This window comes from Salvelinus namaycush, chromosome 4 (assembly GCF_016432855.1).
Source record: "Salvelinus namaycush isolate Seneca chromosome 4, SaNama_1.0, whole genome shotgun sequence".
NCBI lineage: Eukaryota > Metazoa > Chordata > Actinopteri > Salmoniformes > Salmonidae > Salvelinus > Salvelinus namaycush.
The window spans coordinates 34867836-34884808 of NC_052310.1; the positions used below are offsets into that span (position 1 = coordinate 34867836).

Consider the following 16973-nt stretch of genomic DNA (forward strand, 5'->3'; position numbering starts at 1 on the left):
ATTATTTACTCCAGAGAACACGTTTCCACTGCTCTAGAGTCCAATGGCGGCGAGCTTTACACCACAGCGCATGGCGATCTTAGGCTTGTGTGCGGCTGCTCGGCGATGGAAACCCATTTCATGAAGCTCCTGACAAAGTTCTTGCGCTGACATTGTTTCCAGAGGCAGTTTTGAATTTAGTAGTGAGTGTTGCAATTGACAGATTATTTTTGAGCTTGAGCGGTCCCGTTCAGTGATACCACTTTGCGGCTGAGCCGTTGTTGCCCCTAGACGTTTCCACTTCACAATAACAGCACTTACAGTTGAGTCCGGGGCAGCACTAGCAGGGCAGAAATTTTACATACTGACTTGAAAGGTGGCCATTCAGTAAGGCTATTCTACTGCCAATGTTGGTCTATGGAGATTGCATGGCTGTGTGCTCAATTTTATACACCTGTATGCATACGGGTGTGGCTGAAATAGTCCAATCCGCTAATTTGAAGGGGTATCCACATACTTTGGTATTTATAGTGCATGTAAAATGTTAGGTTGAGGGTTAATGCCACATTTGATGCAGCCCAGTAAAGACAAAAAAGTTACTAAAACTTGTGTCTTACCAGGAAAATAACAAATCCTGCTCATCCTTCAAAAAGGACCAAGTGTAAGACACGTTCTACAAAGTAGCTACTAGCTATGCTACCACAATCAGTCAGACCTTGAGCATTAACAGAGAAATTGAGTGAGCAAAGAAAGAAAATCAACTGTTGAGCAAAGTACTTTATTAATAAAGGCCGTATTTATCTATAAACATGCAACTCATTGTGTCATATGGTTGAATGCTTTAAGATAACCACACACTAGATATTAAGTGAGACTAATTGTATACTCTAAGCATGCACATCAAAATGGGAATTAACTAGTTTTTAGGTTAAGAAGCAACCTTAATTTTAGCAAAATACATATTCAATGGCAATAGAGATAGTTGATGAGATGACACAAGCTTATGCCAAGGTTAAATTACTAGGAGGCTGGCAGCAATAGAGGTGTACAACAGTCATTGTGGGGCCAATTGGAAGCAGATGCTCAGAGAGAGGGTGGACTCAGCGGCGGGCCACAGTGGTCCAGCCGTCATCGTCGGTCTCTTCGTTGGTCTTCTTGGCGCGACCAGCGTTCTCTTTGTCTTTCTCCGAGCGCCAGGAGCTCTTCTCTCCGTCCACTTCACGCTCAACCTCTCTGGGTCTGGGGGGAGCCGGACGTTCCTCTTTACGCACATCACGCTTCTCGTCGCCGGCACGGCGCCAAGAGCCTCCTCCTGTGTGCAGAGAATCTGTCTCGTTAGGGGATGACATCGTAACTAAGTACTGTGTATAAAAATACATCCTCCAGATTGGAAACACTGCCAGAGAACAGGGGTTACAGTAGTCTCATTTTTCAGGATATAGGCATGTATGAGTATTGCTGCATTAATAGGTTGATGCTTGATATCGGTTGACGCTTGCAATGAATACAGAGCTGGCTAAATGGTTTAAAACCAAACTTTATACCGAAATGTAAAAACATGTGGCTAGTAAGGTAGGTTGCAGAGGTCTCATCTTACCTTCTTCAGGCTCTCTGCTGGGTGGGGGACGGTCACGGTCATCCTTGCGCTCAGGTCGCTCTCGACGGATAGGAGGGCGATCCTCACGGTCAGGCTCTTCCTGACGAGCAGAGTCTCTCCAGCTTTTCTTGGGCACCTCATCATCAGCACCCGGCCTTCTCCAAGCACCACCACCACCTCCCTCCTCCCTGAAAACAGAGGTCCCGATTATGGCATAAAAAAATTAAAACACCTGTAAGACTAGTCAGCTTTCACTATATGAGTAAAACCATCCACCAATTTAGGGGAACTCCTGATCATATAGTATACGAGGCTTCACATCACAGTAGTGCTGTTTGTAGTCCACATACTGTGCGTCTGACCTGGGTGGGCGGCGCTCAGGGAAGCGTTCGCTCTCCTGCTTTTCCTCTCCCTCGCCCTCTTCGCCATCCTTGCTGCCGCCACCTTCGCGGGGTGGACCCCAGCTCTCCTCGCGGGCCTTCTCCCTCTCACGCCAGCCACCACCTGAAGCAGACACCAGAGCAACTGCCCATGATCCAGCACAACATGTAAGAAGAACTGGCAAAAATTGCCGCTACACAAACATTTACTATTAGAAGTTTATTAAATATGAATTCACATAATTACATGAGAACAAGTACAAGGAAGCGGGCTTTCGACAACAACACACCATACTACACAAGACAAACATGCAACCACATTTCAATTATCCATATTTGGGACAGATTAAACGGGAAACATCTATACCGGGCCGGCCAGCTGGCTTCCATGGCTTGTCGTCACGGGGTCCGCCCCTTTCGTCATCTCCTCCTCTCCTGGGGCCCCAGGTGTCATCATCAGCCCCACGTCTGGGGGCCCTGGACTCGTCCGTGCCTCTACGGGGGCCGTCATCAAAGCCACGGCGGGGACCTCGGTCTTCGTCAAAGCCACGCCTGGGGCCATCATCGAAGCCTCTGCGGGGAGCGCGGTCCTCGTCCCCCCCCCTTCTAAGACCCCGGTCATCATCCCCAAAGGTTCTCCTTGGTGGACGGTCCTCGTCTATGCCTCTGCGCAGGGGGCGGTCGTCGTCCCCAAAGCCCCTGCGTGGGGGTCCACGGTCGTCGGCTCCACCACGGCGAGGGCCGTCTACTTCTCTCCTGGAGGGTGGCTCTCGGTCTTTGTCCTCGCCGCCATCGGCTCTCCAGTCCCTAGCGAGAAAGGACAGCATCATTATAGGACAGGTCACTTTGACCAGTGAACACAAAGTATTTTAAACCAGGTAAAATGCTTCAAATATGCAATCTGAATGAAATTCCACTCACTTATCTGGTACGGCGTCACTATAGAGAGTAACAAAAGATTTTTTTGACCAATGAACAAAATTTATTTTTAACCAGATGAAATGCTTCAAAAGTACAGTCTGAATTAAGTCCCACTCACTTATCAGGCACTGGGCGACGCTTCTCTGATTCAACCTCAGTACGCCGCCTCCATCCTCCTCCTCCCTCCTCCTTCTCAGCACCCCAGTCCTAGAGAGGAAAAGAGTGTACAACACTGAGTGACAACTTTCATTACCATATATATATATATATATATATATATATACACTCAGCAAAAAAAGAAAACGTTCCTTTTTCAGGACCCAGTCTTTCAAAGATAATGTGTAAAAATCCAAATAACTTCACAGATCTTCATTGTGAAGGGTTTAAACACTGTTTCCCATGCGTGTTCAATGACCCATAAACAATTAATGAACATGCACCTGTGGAATGGTCGTTAAGACACTAACAGCTTACTGACGGTAGGCAATTAAGGTCAAAGTTATGAAAACTTAGGACACTAAAGAGGCCTTTCTACTGACTCAAAAACACCAAAAGAAAGATGCCCAGGGTCTCTGCTCATCTGCGTGAACGTGCCTTAGGCATGCTGCAAGGAGGCATGAGGACTGCAGATGTGACCAGGGCAACAAAATTGCAATGTCTGTACTGTGAGACGCCTAAGACAGAACTACAGGGAGGCAGGACGGACAGCTGATCGTCCTCGCAGTGGCAGTCCACGTGTAACATCTGCAGGATCGGTACATCCGAACATCACACCTGCGGGACAGGTACAGGATGGCAACAACAACTGCCCAAGTTACAGGCTGAGAGAGGCTGGACTGAGGGCTTGTAGGCCTGTTGTAAGGCAGGTCCTCACCAGACATCACCAGCAACAACTTCGCCTATGGGCACAAACCCACCGTCGCTCATCCTGACATGACCCTCCAGCATGACAATGCCACCAGCCATACTGCTCGTTCTGTGCGCGATTTCCTGCAAGACAGGAATGCCAGTGTTCTGCCATGGCCAGCGAAGAGCCCGGACCTCAATACCATTGAGCACTTCTGGGACCTGTTGGATTGGAGGGTGAGGGCTAGGGCCATTCCCTCCAAAAATGTCCGGGAACTTGCAGGTGCCTTGGTGGAAGAGTGTGGTAATATCTCACAGCAAGAACTGGCAAATCTGGTGAAGTCCATGAGGAGGAGATGCACTGCAGTACTTAATGCAGCTGGTGGCCACACCAGATACTGACTGTTACTTTTGATTTTGACTCCCTCTTTGTTCAGGGACACATTTTTCCATTTCTGTTAGTCACAAGTCTGTGGAACTTGTTCAGTTTATGTCTCAGTTGTTGAATCTTGTTGTGTTCATATAAATATTTACACATGTTAAGTTTGCTGAAAATAAACGCAGTTAACAGTGAAAAGACGTTTCTTTTTTTTATATATATATATATTTTTTTTTTTAAAGAACACCATATTTGCAACATTATGATCATTTCATTTCATCTCATACCTTTACCTGATATTTTTGGGACTTCATAACTAAGTAAACAGGGAAATGGGAGGACATGAATGTACCACTTTCCACCGAAAATGTCAAGAAACTTCACTTTTTACTTTAAGATGGCTGCCTGTGCTTCTCGCTCTCAGTTCGCCGGTGAAATACAAGTGCATTTAATTTCATGTCGCTCTTTTGAGCGATCAATGAAGGAGAACAAAACTTAAGCGCTATATAAACCCATTTATAAATATTATCATTATTTTAACATCCCTCTAAAGTGAGCCACCTTTGACTCAACAGAAAGTGAGCTGTGAGAAAGTGCTCTGGAGGAGATGTTGGCAAGAATGTGTCGTAGGCTACCTTAGCTTCTCCTCTGGGTTTCTCCTCAGACCTAGCAGGGGCCCTCATCTCTTCCTCTCTGCGGCGCTCACGCTCCTCGATCTCCTGCTGCCGGGCTCGCTGCTTCCTCTCCTGCTCCTCTAGTTTGCGCAGGCGCTCCTGGTACTCCGCCTCCTCTGCCTCGCGTGCTTCCTGCTCGATGCGCTCACGCTCCTCGCGCTCTGCAACACCACATGGATAACATGTCGATTCAGACAACAGGACACTGAAGACTATGGGGCAACCGTCACATGGGACACCCAGATGAACAAACACCAACCAACACACTTCGACCCGAAATCTGTGTTCATAACTTACGTTTTTGCAGATGTCTTCCATTGACATCAATTAAGTTACTATTACCTTTCAGAGAAACTAAGAGTTGATAAGATCTAAAATAACTTGACATCCATACTATATACACTAAGTATTGTCTGGGCCTGAGGTGTAACTCTGAGGTACCTTTCTTGAGCTGCTCCTCGTGGATGCGCTGGGCCTCCTCCTCCTTCTGGCGGTAGAAGGTGTTGCGGCGGTCCTCCTTGCGCTGAATCTTCCTCTCCTCTTGACGCTTCTTCCTCTCCTCCACCAGGCGCTCCTGGAACTGTTTCAGTTTTTCCTTGGATGGTAACAAGACAACAAAAATATTGAGGTGTATTCTTAATAAAACAAAAAGAGCTTACTGAAGTGTATTCTTAATAAAAGGGGAAAAAAATTAAAATAACTCAGGCAAAATAACTCATGGTAGAACTCCATTGGCAATTAACACTTTTTTGGGGGTTGTTCCTGCTTTCTTTGTAGCAACTGATAAGCTCTTTAAAGTAAATATTCACCCATGTTGAATGTTATATTGTTTTTGTGCATCGCTGAGTGATGTTCTATCGATTCCCTGGGCCAATTCATGTTAATCTGAGATATTGCCGTTCAAGCAGGCAGAAATTCTGCCGGTTATGATGTAGTATTGAGATAAAGCTGCTCTCACTACACTGGAAGTTAATAGGACTTTTAGATTGCCAAAACATCCATCATACATGTCGGATTTCAATACTGGCAGATGTCATAATGTGGTAGGTTGTCTTCTCTCGAATGAGCCATTGACCATATATTCCTACCTCAAGAAATGTGTAATTTAACATGGGGTCTAACGGTGTTCACACCTTTCAGACAATTTTTGTGAACTCAGTGCGGTTTGCTTAATTTTTGTGCAGTGTGAACACTTCAAAAGGAACTCAGACCCCTCAAAAGAGCCCCCAACAGAAACCATCTCAAGAGGTGGTCTGTGTTAACTCGAAATGACACAACGACAAGTTTCCAGTTTAACAAAGTTTACTATACCGTATGAACCCACTCAAAGGTAGCCATTACACTCAAGGCTAGGTCCATCAACGACTAGACTTCCTGCGCATGCACACTCTTGACTGAGTGATAGCCCCGTAATAACAGAAATATAGGGATACTTAAAACATGAACTTAACAGTCTGAGCTTGGTTCGCTTGAATTCTGCGGTCCGGTTCCCTTTTTTAGGGCAATGTGAACACTAAGCTCCCCCGGTTTGCTTGTTATTAATCCCGCGCCACACACTAGACTATTGCAACACCGTTTCCCCTGCCATAGGCCCTCACATTGGTGCCACAAAAGAGAGAAAATGTTGTGCAGGTTCATGGGAAAAAATGTGTGCTGTTTTTGGATATTGATTAGCGATTATCAAGGATGCACAGAAATTCCAAAATACTCTGTGTGGACTTTAGTTCAGATTATTTGTTTGCGATGTGATCTACAGGCTTCATAAGTTGTTTATTCAATAGTGGGGTTTAAATAGCGTGAGATGACAACATATTTGGTAAGAAAACATAAGAGTACAAAATATATTCTAGCTCTTAAAGGGGCAGTAGCCTACATTGGGTGTACAATTTTCAATTACAGCATTATTTAATCTGCAGTTATTCTTCTGCTATTTATTCTGTTACCAATATGTACATGTTAATAGTATCTTCTGATTGCATTTAGTTAAAAGGTGAGCCATAATTGTAATCTATTAGCTTCCAAAATGTAAGTAGGTATATCTAGCTGTCCGTTAACACATTCGGATGGAATGGCTTGTCCTGCACTTTGTAAAAACCCACAGTGCATTGAATGAATGTTGGAAAAAGATCTTGGTTCCTTTCTAAACATAGCAATGTGAATGCAAAGAGGATTCACACCACAAAATAGGTGAAGTGAAATGGCAAACGTACTCAAAGGCAGCGTGAATACAAAGAGAACAGATCTTTTGCTTTTAATTTTTACCACAGAGTTCACTTTAAAAGAGGACTGAGATTGGTTCTTTTAAAGAGGACTATATGTGAAAACACCTTAACACATTTCTCCTATTTGTCACTCGTCATGCAATGGACTGATAAGTAACAAATAGGAGAAATATGTTAGGGTGTTTCCACATAGAGTCTATTGTGATTGTCAGACTCCACTCTTGAGGCATGGTGAGATTGTAGACTCTTAAATTGATAGTGCAGTTTGTTTTGGCGATATTACAGCCAACTAGCTACTTCACATGCTAATATTGACTTTAGTATTATTGTGTAGCTATGTTAGCTAGCCCGCCCATATATAGAGCACTGCATTGTGGGTTTTGTAGTCGACTTGAGCTGCATCAGATTTCCACATGCTGCTACCAACCTTATTATAACGACTCAATGAAAAGAAAATTCACAAGAAATATTGTTCAGTGTTATGGAACACTTGAAATTATAGAAATTAGTGGTTTGGGGTGGATTTTCCCTTTAATGCCATTGCCAATGGGCTTCAAGAATTGGTGGTTTCATGCAAATTTTAATTAAGCAATAAGGCACGAGGGGGTGTGGTATATGGCCAATATACCACAGCTAAGAGCTGTTATTATGCGCAATGCCTGGATACAGCTCTTAGCCGTGGTATATTGGCCATATACCACAAACCCCGAGGTGCCTTACTGCTGTTATAAACTGGTTCCCAATGTAATTAGAACAGTAAACAGTTATTTGTCATAACCCTGGTATAACACAGCTTTCAGTCAATCAGCATCCAGGGGCCAAACTACCCGGTTTTAAAAATGGCATTTACCTCGTAGATGAAGCTTCGAGCGTCTGTTATTTTGCCCACAAAGTTCTCCTTGTCCTCCATCATTCTGGACATCCTTTGCTTGTGCTCCAAGGCCCTCTCACGCTCCACCTTCATGTTGCTGATCTACAACACAAAAACAGATGGACCATAATCATTGACCATTGTGTAACCACAATTAAAATGTTTTTTTTTTTCATCACTAAAAACATGGACCAGTCAGCCTGACAGTTTGCCATCGCTAGAGCGTTCAGTTCGTGCTTGCCATCTACAATGGCTTTGTGTTTAACATTCACAAAAGGCATAGACACCGAATAAATATATTGTCTTACCCTCTCCTCCTCTTGGAGCTCCCATAACTCCATGTCCTTGACACGCTGCTCCTCATAGGCCTTCTTGATCAAGGGGATCTCCTCCAGACGTTTGGCCCTCTCAAAGTAGTCAATCTGCAAGGACAAGTCCACACATGAAACATTGAGTGAGTCATTTCCCCCCTAGTGGAGGTCTTTATGCATCACCTGTTTAACAGGCAAGACCAAAAACAAAGGAATTTACATTTGTTGAAATGTAAATGTCTTCACCTTTTTCTCCTGGTTCTTCAGGCGGTCCTGAAGCTCTCTCTTCTCCTTCTCAAGCTGCTCCACCTGTTTGGACATGATGAAGTCAGGGTCCAGATCCTCAAGGTCCTGTGCAAAGGGAGGTAAACAGTTAGTTCATTTCACCATTGTAGATCCACACTTCATTCCCAAAACTCATTCTAGATATAGATTTATATTCCGGACTCCGACATTGCTTGTTCTAACATGTCTTAAATTTCTTGTTCTTTTTACTTTTGGATATTGTTGCAATTTGAGCTAGAAATATAAGCATTTCGCTGACCTGCAATATTGTATACGTGATCAATAAACTTTGATTTCAGATGTTATCTATACTGACCAAAAATAAATGCAAATATTTCAAAGATTTTCCTGAGTTACAGTTCATAACGAAATCAGTCAATTGTAATCAATTCATTAAGTCCTTATCTATGGATTTCACATGACTGGGAATACAGCTATGCATCTGTTGGTCACATATACCTTTTATTACAAAGGTAGGGGCGTGGCTCAGAAAACCAGTCAGTATTTGGTGTGACCACCATTTGCCTCACGCAGCGCGACAGAGTTGATCAAGCTGTTGACTGTGGCCTGTGGAATGACGTCCCACTCCTCTTTAATGGCTGTGAAAAGTTGCTGGATATTGCGAGAACTGGAACACACTGTCGTACACGTCGATCCAGAGCATCCGAAACATGCTCAATGGGTAACATGGCTGGTGAGTATGCAGGTCATGGAAGAACTGGGACATTTTCTGCTTCCAGGAATTGTGTACAGATCCTTGCGACATGGGGCCGTGCATTATCATGCTGAAACATGAGGTGATTGCGGCGAATGAATGGCACAACAATGGGCCTCAGGATCTCATCACGGTATCTCTGTGCATTCAAATTGCCATTGATAAAATGTAATTGTGTTCATTGTCCGTAGCTTGTGCCTGTCCATACCATAACCCCACCACCACTATGGGGCACTCTGTTCACAATGTTGACATCAGCAAACCGCTCAAATAAGCTTTGTGTGTCTATGGAACATTTCTGTGATCTTTGATTTCAGCACATGAAAATGGGACCAACAATTTACATGTTGAGTTTATATAATTTTTGTTCAGTGTACATTCCAGGCAAACACTTATGGTACTGATAAGGGTTTGACCCATTGGGGGAAAAAACTTGTCTTAAAGTCGATCTCAACGTGATCTTTTCATGTCTAACAAAGCAATATGTTGGACGGGTGTCAGAGTGTACAGCTTAGTTGAGCTTGTGTGTAGTTTACCTCTATATCGATGTCTTTGAAGGCCTTGGCTCCCAGTTCGGTCTTCTTTATCTGCTCCAGCCGCTCACGCACAGTCTTTTTCTTGATCTGCTCGTGCTCCTGCATGATGCGCTCCTTCTCGCGCTCCTTGGCCTCCTGGCGCAGGCGCTCCTCCTCTGCCTTGCGCACCTTCTGCAGCTCTGCCTCGCGCTGCTCCAGCTCCTCTTTCTCCCGCTGGATGTTGAGGTTCTCCAGACGCTCCTTGCGCTCCTCGATGGTCTGCCGGCGGGCCAGGATGCGCTGGTGCTCCTTGCGGCCGTTCTTCAGGTAGGCGGTGATGGCTAGCTGGCTCTGCTCCTCGCGCACTTTCTGGAAATGGTGGACAAGAGGGTATAAGAGTGAGAGATGGGGATAGGTTTGTTAGAGCGAGAATGAAGAGGAACAATAAAGATTGATACTGCGTGAAACCCTTATTCATGCACAATGTGAATTGGTGGTGTGTGTGTGTATGTACGGAACAATACATATAGTATTGGGCCAAAATGTTACATTTTCATAATGCCTTAAATACCGTATAATAATTTATGGAATGCACAATGGGATGATGGAATAGAAAGCACGTTTTGATATTTTATCAGGGAGGACAGCGACGTTGTCTACTTTTTGAGGGCTAGCAGTGCATGTACAAATGCTATCTCGGCGGGAGGCTGTGCTCACCAGCATGGATGCAGGCTTGATGACCTGGATTGCCTTGGCCAAGGAAGACGACATGGCTGTCAGCTGGTTCCTGATCTGGGCAGAGGGCATGTTCTGCAAGAACGGCCCCACGGGAGAGTCCTCTTTGGTCGAGTAATTCAGGTCCGAACCAAAGCTCAGGTTCCGAGTGGTATGGTCAATTCGAACCTAGAAAAAAACATTTCAAAAACATTTCAAGTGTGCCATTCTGTGTAACGAACAGAAGTGTGTTAATATTTTAGTTGTGGAAATACTGACTGAATTCAAAGTGTATAGGTATGAAAAAAACGATGTATTTAGGTGAAAAATCTACTTGGTTGTTTGTACAGAGAATATTATTGACATGTCCAGTTCTCTACCTGCAGATCGCAGTGTCGGGCAGCATCCACAATGGAGCGCTCCAATTGGAAGGGATCCACAAATGGAACCAGGGAGGCCAGACGGTTGAACTCAATGCTTTGATAGATCTGAGCCACCTAATATCCCATTAAAATAAAACAGTGTGCAGTGATTAGTTAATAGGACCACAATTTACATAAAATACATGACATGTTACACAGCATATTGTTACAATCAATGAAAACATGCATTCCACATTATAGCAGGGATGGGCAACATCCTGAGGCTTGAGGGCCACGTCGGGATATTTTTTTTGAACGTTTGTTAGTAAAAAAAAACACAAAATCTATGCACGCCGTAAAAAGGGCAGTTATTTTAAAATACACTAGGTAGATAACATTTACATACTTTCTATCAGGTTTTAGATGTTTAAATGTAGTTTAATCCACTTTTTTTTTTATTTTTTTTATACTAAATCCACCATGGGTATTTAAATCGGGTTGCGGGCCTCCTAGTGCCCATCCCTGCACTATAGAGTTACAAGGACAACAGACACGGTTAATAATAAAGATATATTGTATGGCATTGTATTGAATCAGTTATTGTTTGGCACATATTCGTGCCATTTAATTACGAGTGAGATTAACAGACCATTAAAGTATAAGTGAGCAATCCAAAATGAGCAACAAGTCACCTGCTGCAGCAGCCTGAGGATGGTGTTACTCTGCAGGTGGGGAACATATTGCTGGAGGTCCGCCTCCTTCTCAGACTGGTCTCTCACCCAGTTCAACACCTAAGAGGAAGGTCAATACCACAGATGAAGAAAAAGAAATGGTAAATGAATCAGCCATGACACAAATAGTTGTAATTTCAGAGGAATTATATGTGTATGTATTTTATTTTGTTTTTCGGACAGTTGCAAGACAAATTGCCCAATGTTGCGTCATTGTAACTTTTCTGAATTCAAATGTTACCTTTGTTACTCTTCCGCTCAGCTTCAGTGGGTGGAAGTCCATCTCCAGCCAATTGTACAGCTCCTTCACTTCAGGTACAATGTACTGCAGCAAGTTGAACCGAACCTAAAGGGGAAACATAACATGCACATAGCACTGTGAACAACCCGTGACAAAAGGACAACTAAAAAAGAAACAGCAGTTGGTTAAACTTTCTCTGACTTCTCTAGGGGTAAAAACCAAGTCAGCCTATTTTTGGACCCGGGTCACAAGCTAACGTCATGCAAGTAAATCTCAGCAATGGAAAAACGAGTGTTTATTTGAATTGTTCCTTATGTAGTAAACAAATGTATCTGTATGGGTAGTTCACAGGACTAAAACAAGTTTACCACTAGAATACACACTCCTAACACTGACATATGGGACATACTGTTACCGGCCTGCTCACAAACAGAAATCTATGGTTATTTCTATAGTCTGTTCCATGCATGTAGGGTATATACCATGTCATTGATGAGGCTCTGGCGGGTTGGTGGGGACTGCAGGCCCAGTAGTGTGGCCAGCCTACGGTGTTTCTCCACAATTATGCCGTCCATGTCCAACAGGCGGGCGATGTCTGTGCGTTCCGGGGTGATGGGAATGGACAGGGTGGCCAGGAGGACCCTTGTGGACATCCTGAGGGAGAGAGAGGAGAGCCGTGAGCAACTGCCTGACCTGCAACCTTGGATCTACCCATCACCAAACATTGATGACAAAAAGCACACTAACATGAAGAGGAAGGGGGCAGTGTCCTGTAGTGTAACAAAAGGCTCTGATTAGTTGCAAATGGGGCAGAGATGTGAGGGTGACTGATCGAAAGGTGATTAAGGTGAGAGAGAAACCATAAGTCCGGTTGATGAAAGGTCTGACAATTTTTGTTGTTGTTGTTAAGGGAATGTGCCACACATTCCAACAGACTGGTCAGGACGGGGCTTGCATACCTCTGCATCTCTTCCTGGGTGAGGTTCTTGCGCATCTCCCTGGAAAGGTGGTAGAGGCGATGGAGGGTGCAGGCGTGGAACAGGGCATTCCCAGACTTCCAAAACACAGTGGACACCTTGTTATAGTAGTTGGCCATAAGTTGAGGCTTGGGGGGCTTCTTGGAAAGGGCAAAGAGACCATGGATGTCTTCCACAGCCTTGAAAGCTTCCTGTAAAAATCAAAAATCTAATTTCACCCTTCATAACACATAAAATCAATGTTCATAAAATGTAGATAAAATTGCCTGTTGAAAAAAGAAAATGGCCAATAAAAGTATTCGAGATGCAACATCGTTACAACTAAACATCGCAAGCTAATCATATTTGACATACCTGCCAGAGCTCCATGGCGATGGCACTGTCCAGTTGCACCAGGCGTGTCTCCAGGTGCATAGACTGGCTCTCAGGGTTGTTCAGGTTGATGGCTGTGCTCTGGTTGTGGTGGCGCTGGATCTGACCCAGATGCATGCGCAGATTGTCACAAAGCTTCCGGAACTCTGCCTTACGGGTGTACTGAAGGCAGAACTTGAAAGCTGTGGAGTACATTAGGATAAGATTGGGATCAATAAGGAGCAATAAATTGATTATGGTGCCAGAAAATATGAGTAAACCTAACACTACAGTCACAGCATATTACACTTATGCATCTCAGACTAATATATATTTCTAATAACAAGATTGTTAGATATTATCAAACCTACACTCGAACCGGGCACTGAAAATGTACATCAGGGGGCAGCAAAAGGCAGCACGCAAGTGATTTTTTGGGCCCCCCTAAAGTTCAGTAAAAATTATTTTAGTTTTTGGTTAAAAAAAATACTAATCACCAAGAATTCAGCTAAAAAATAATAATTTCAGGAATCTGTTTCTAAGTATTTCCACAAAAAAATAGAATGTTTCAATGTAATCAGGTAGGAAATGCTATTTTCCAAAACAATCTTTTTGGGCTTACTTGTGGTCAATTTGCCGTGTACAAATTGTTATAATTATTTTTGCTCCCTGACCATCCACTGACAAATTGGGTGAATGTAGTTGCCTACCCGGATGTACAGCTTACAAGTTCAGATTGTGCTCACCTTGTTGGGCAATGTCATGGTAGAGGCGCTCCACCTTGGAGTTGTTACGCAGCAAGTCCAGGCATTGGCGGTAGGATTCCCACAGAAATTTCACCCAGGGAGTGAGCAGCAGACGGTCTGTACGATCCTGGGTGTCTTCACCACTCACAGCGCTCAGAAGTACACTAGGATCACACAAGGTAGTGAAGTCATATTTGAGCTCACAGAACTACACCGTCAACATTGCATCACTGTGCACACATCACCACCATGCTAATGGTTTACAGCAGAGGCGAAGCACAATAGTTATCATGTTTACAGCTATTAAAAGGTGGGAACAATCAATAAGTTTGCAGATAGTCCAATTTATCTGAAATATAGCATCAGCCCATCACATTGGAATAAGGTTTCAATGGACCCATATCTCAAAGTTAAATAAAAGGTTCCTAGTTAAATAAAAGGTTAAATACCTCTCAGGAGTCTGGATGTTGTCAAGATCCTCAATGTCCAGGACCATCTGCTGCGACTCCCCCTTGGCTGTCTCCGTCTTCTCCTCGGCCAACTTCAGGTAGGCTCGAACCACATCCTCAAGGGATTTGATGTTCACCTACAAAACAAAATAGAGGGTCATACTTAACTCCGGCAGGTGAGTGACTTTGTAGGATCAATAGTATCCCACATTTACGCTTGTCCAAGAGAGGGGTTGGTGTGCTGACCTGCTGGCAGATGTTCTTGTACTGGTATAGGCCCTCCTTGGCCAGGTGGCTCTTGCGCAGGTCCACGCAGAGCTCCAGGTACTTGAGCATGATGGGCTCGTGGATCTTCTGCCATGTTCGATGCTTTTTGCTCTTAATGACATCGTACAAAACATCCAAAGCTGGCTGCTTTTTGCCCACCTCCAAAAACTCTGTAAAAACATAGCACATTACATGAAAAAGGATGGAAAAAGTTCTGAAGGTGAATCAGTTGCTGCAATATAACTTTCATGCACAAGGGACACCTAATAGATTACAAATATCTGAGTCCGGTTTCCCTGACGCCGCTGGAATTTAGGCTTACGAGTGTTTTAACAATGCATCTTTCCTACAACAGCCAAAGATGCAACGAGAGAACATTGCTAAGAGCATCATTGAGGCATGTGTCGATACTGATAAGATCGAAAGAAAGGCAGTCCGTCTCTCAGATCAGCTTTCTCCATTCAAATCCTACCTTGATATTATAATTATTCCACAATAATGACAGATCAGCTCCTAGAAAGATATCACTTATGGCCGCAAATATTGAGACGGCTTATTCTAACGCTTATCCTATAATAACGTACTTAATCATGATTTGGCACATCATTGCACACATTAGGCTACACATCATTAAATATATTGAGGCAGAAATTACAGACAGTAGCCAAATAAAACAACATTGAATTAACATGAAATTGATTTCAATATCATTGAAATAACAGTATATGGGCCTATGTATCCTGTACTTTAGTTAGGCTGTTTATATTTGAATGCAGTCATCTCGGCTCTCATTTGAAGCATATTTTTATCCGTTGCTTGTTTATAACAACTGCAGACATTGGCAACTTTGGATTTGTAGTCAACTTCGTGATGTTATCGACGGTCACAGAGACAGATAAACATCTTGATTCTGTTTATCTTTTTGCTGTTCTTCAAGTGGTCTGAGGCAGGCTTTAGATTATGAGCTTTTTCACGTGCAACTTTAGTAATGATGTCGAATGAGATTTAACGATGCTTCTACGAAGGTTCGTTCTAATGATGGACATAGCCTTAAGATACTTTTGGGAAACGAGGCCCTGATAGCTGACTGTATTTATCTTATTTTTTATTATCACATACACCGGACAGGTCCAGTGAAATGTGTTGTTTTACAGGGTTACTGTCCCAACCGCTAGGCTACCAGCTGCACTTTAGCTACTATAGTAGCTATTTAGCTACACCCCAAACCAGCCATATGTTATGACTAACAAGTGACAATATAACTGCAAGATTAATTAGTACAGAGAATGTTAGCTATGACAACATCATTTGACAACCGACTTTCAAGGGGGGGGGGGGTCATGTGCCCGGGGAACAGGGCGATACAAAACGAACTCGCCCATAGATAGCCAATCTTAGCTGGGCCTTCTGTTTTGGTGATCCAATCTAGCTAGTTACCTAGTTAGTTATCCAAGACAAGGCTAAAAACATTAACCAGCAGCAGCTCTTACCTTTCAGTTGATGTGGCGAAACCGAATATTACTGACTTCCGAGTGAGTTGAACAAGTTGATCCCCGTGTCAATAGTTAGCAGCTTAGCTAGGGGATATGCTAATACGTTAGCTAACCCTTCAAGGCTAGGACGTGCTGACGTTAATGTTAGCTAGTCAGTGTGAACAAGATGGCAGGTACTTTTCGATGCACCCGGCCTAACATCAGTGACAAACATAAATCTGATCGGTGTGACTTTAGATTTCAAGTACTCTTGCTGAATTGGCCGGGCTATGAGACCTTTTAACGTAATTATGGGTGGTGTTATTCAAAGGCCTAGTGATATGGGTGGCTTGAATGAGTGTACCTATACTTACAACATGTCTTCCCCGCCATGCGTAGCTAGCGAACCACGGCAAGCCAATGTGAATACATAACTGGGACGCAAGCGCGGACATCTAAGAAATGATCATATATGACTCACCATTTGCTCGTTTGAGAGCATTCTCCGGTCGTTGGAAATATGCCGGCATTTTTCTGACTTTCTCGCGGAATGAAGAGAAGGTTGGTTTGGGTGAATTTGACTAATTTCACCGGTCCATCCGCGCCAGGCATTCACCCGTTTCGACAAGCTCCTAGGAAAGGATTGAACCACGTGAACGGCCCACATCAGTGACGACAAAGGTTCCCGTATGTAACAGAAGAGACGTACATCAGATAGAAAGGCTGTAATGTAAGTAAATTATTAAACGTATGTATATTGATTGAGAGGAAAATGTATTACAATTTCATGTGATCATGACGTTGCCGTAAAGAATTAAACAAATAAATATAAATTCAATATTTAATAAACATTAATTTGGTTTGCAGGCATTTGAGATGAAAACATGACCTGACATTTAATGTGACATTTAAATATGAGCACAACATAAACAAAAAAAGGAAATTTGTGATACATTGATTGGTGGTAA

At 43.5% G+C, this 16973-nt stretch overlaps 1 protein-coding gene across 5 annotated transcripts; it reads right to left on the reverse strand.

Moving 5' to 3' along the window:
- Positions 1 to 957: 957 nt before the first annotated feature.
- On the reverse strand, positions 958 to 16658 carry LOC120046467 (eukaryotic translation initiation factor 3 subunit A-like). Of its 5 annotated transcripts, none has more exons than XM_038991731.1 (23): positions 16487 to 16658; positions 14513 to 14703; positions 14267 to 14403; positions 13818 to 13981; positions 13075 to 13274; positions 12703 to 12911; positions 12226 to 12397; positions 11744 to 11848; positions 11464 to 11562; positions 10790 to 10906; positions 10413 to 10598; positions 9717 to 10064; positions 8427 to 8531; positions 8178 to 8291; positions 7849 to 7971; positions 5218 to 5371; positions 4738 to 4937; positions 2996 to 3084; positions 2878 to 2895; positions 2324 to 2763; positions 1927 to 2101; positions 1577 to 1764; positions 958 to 1291 (listed from the first exon to the last, which is right to left on the reverse strand). In XM_038991731.1, the coding sequence occupies exons 1-23, from the start codon at positions 16533 to 16535 to the stop codon at positions 1080 to 1082; spliced, it is 3795 nt and encodes a 1264-aa protein (XP_038847659.1). In that variant the 5' UTR covers positions 16536 to 16658; the 3' UTR covers positions 958 to 1079. The 5 variants fall into 5 exon arrangements, with proteins under 5 accessions (XP_038847659.1, XP_038847662.1, XP_038847660.1 ...); XM_038991734.1 differs by having other exon boundaries at positions 1927 to 2080; positions 16487 to 16535; XM_038991732.1 differs by having other exon boundaries at positions 1939 to 2101; positions 16487 to 16535.
- Positions 16659 to 16973: the final 315 nt, after the last annotated feature.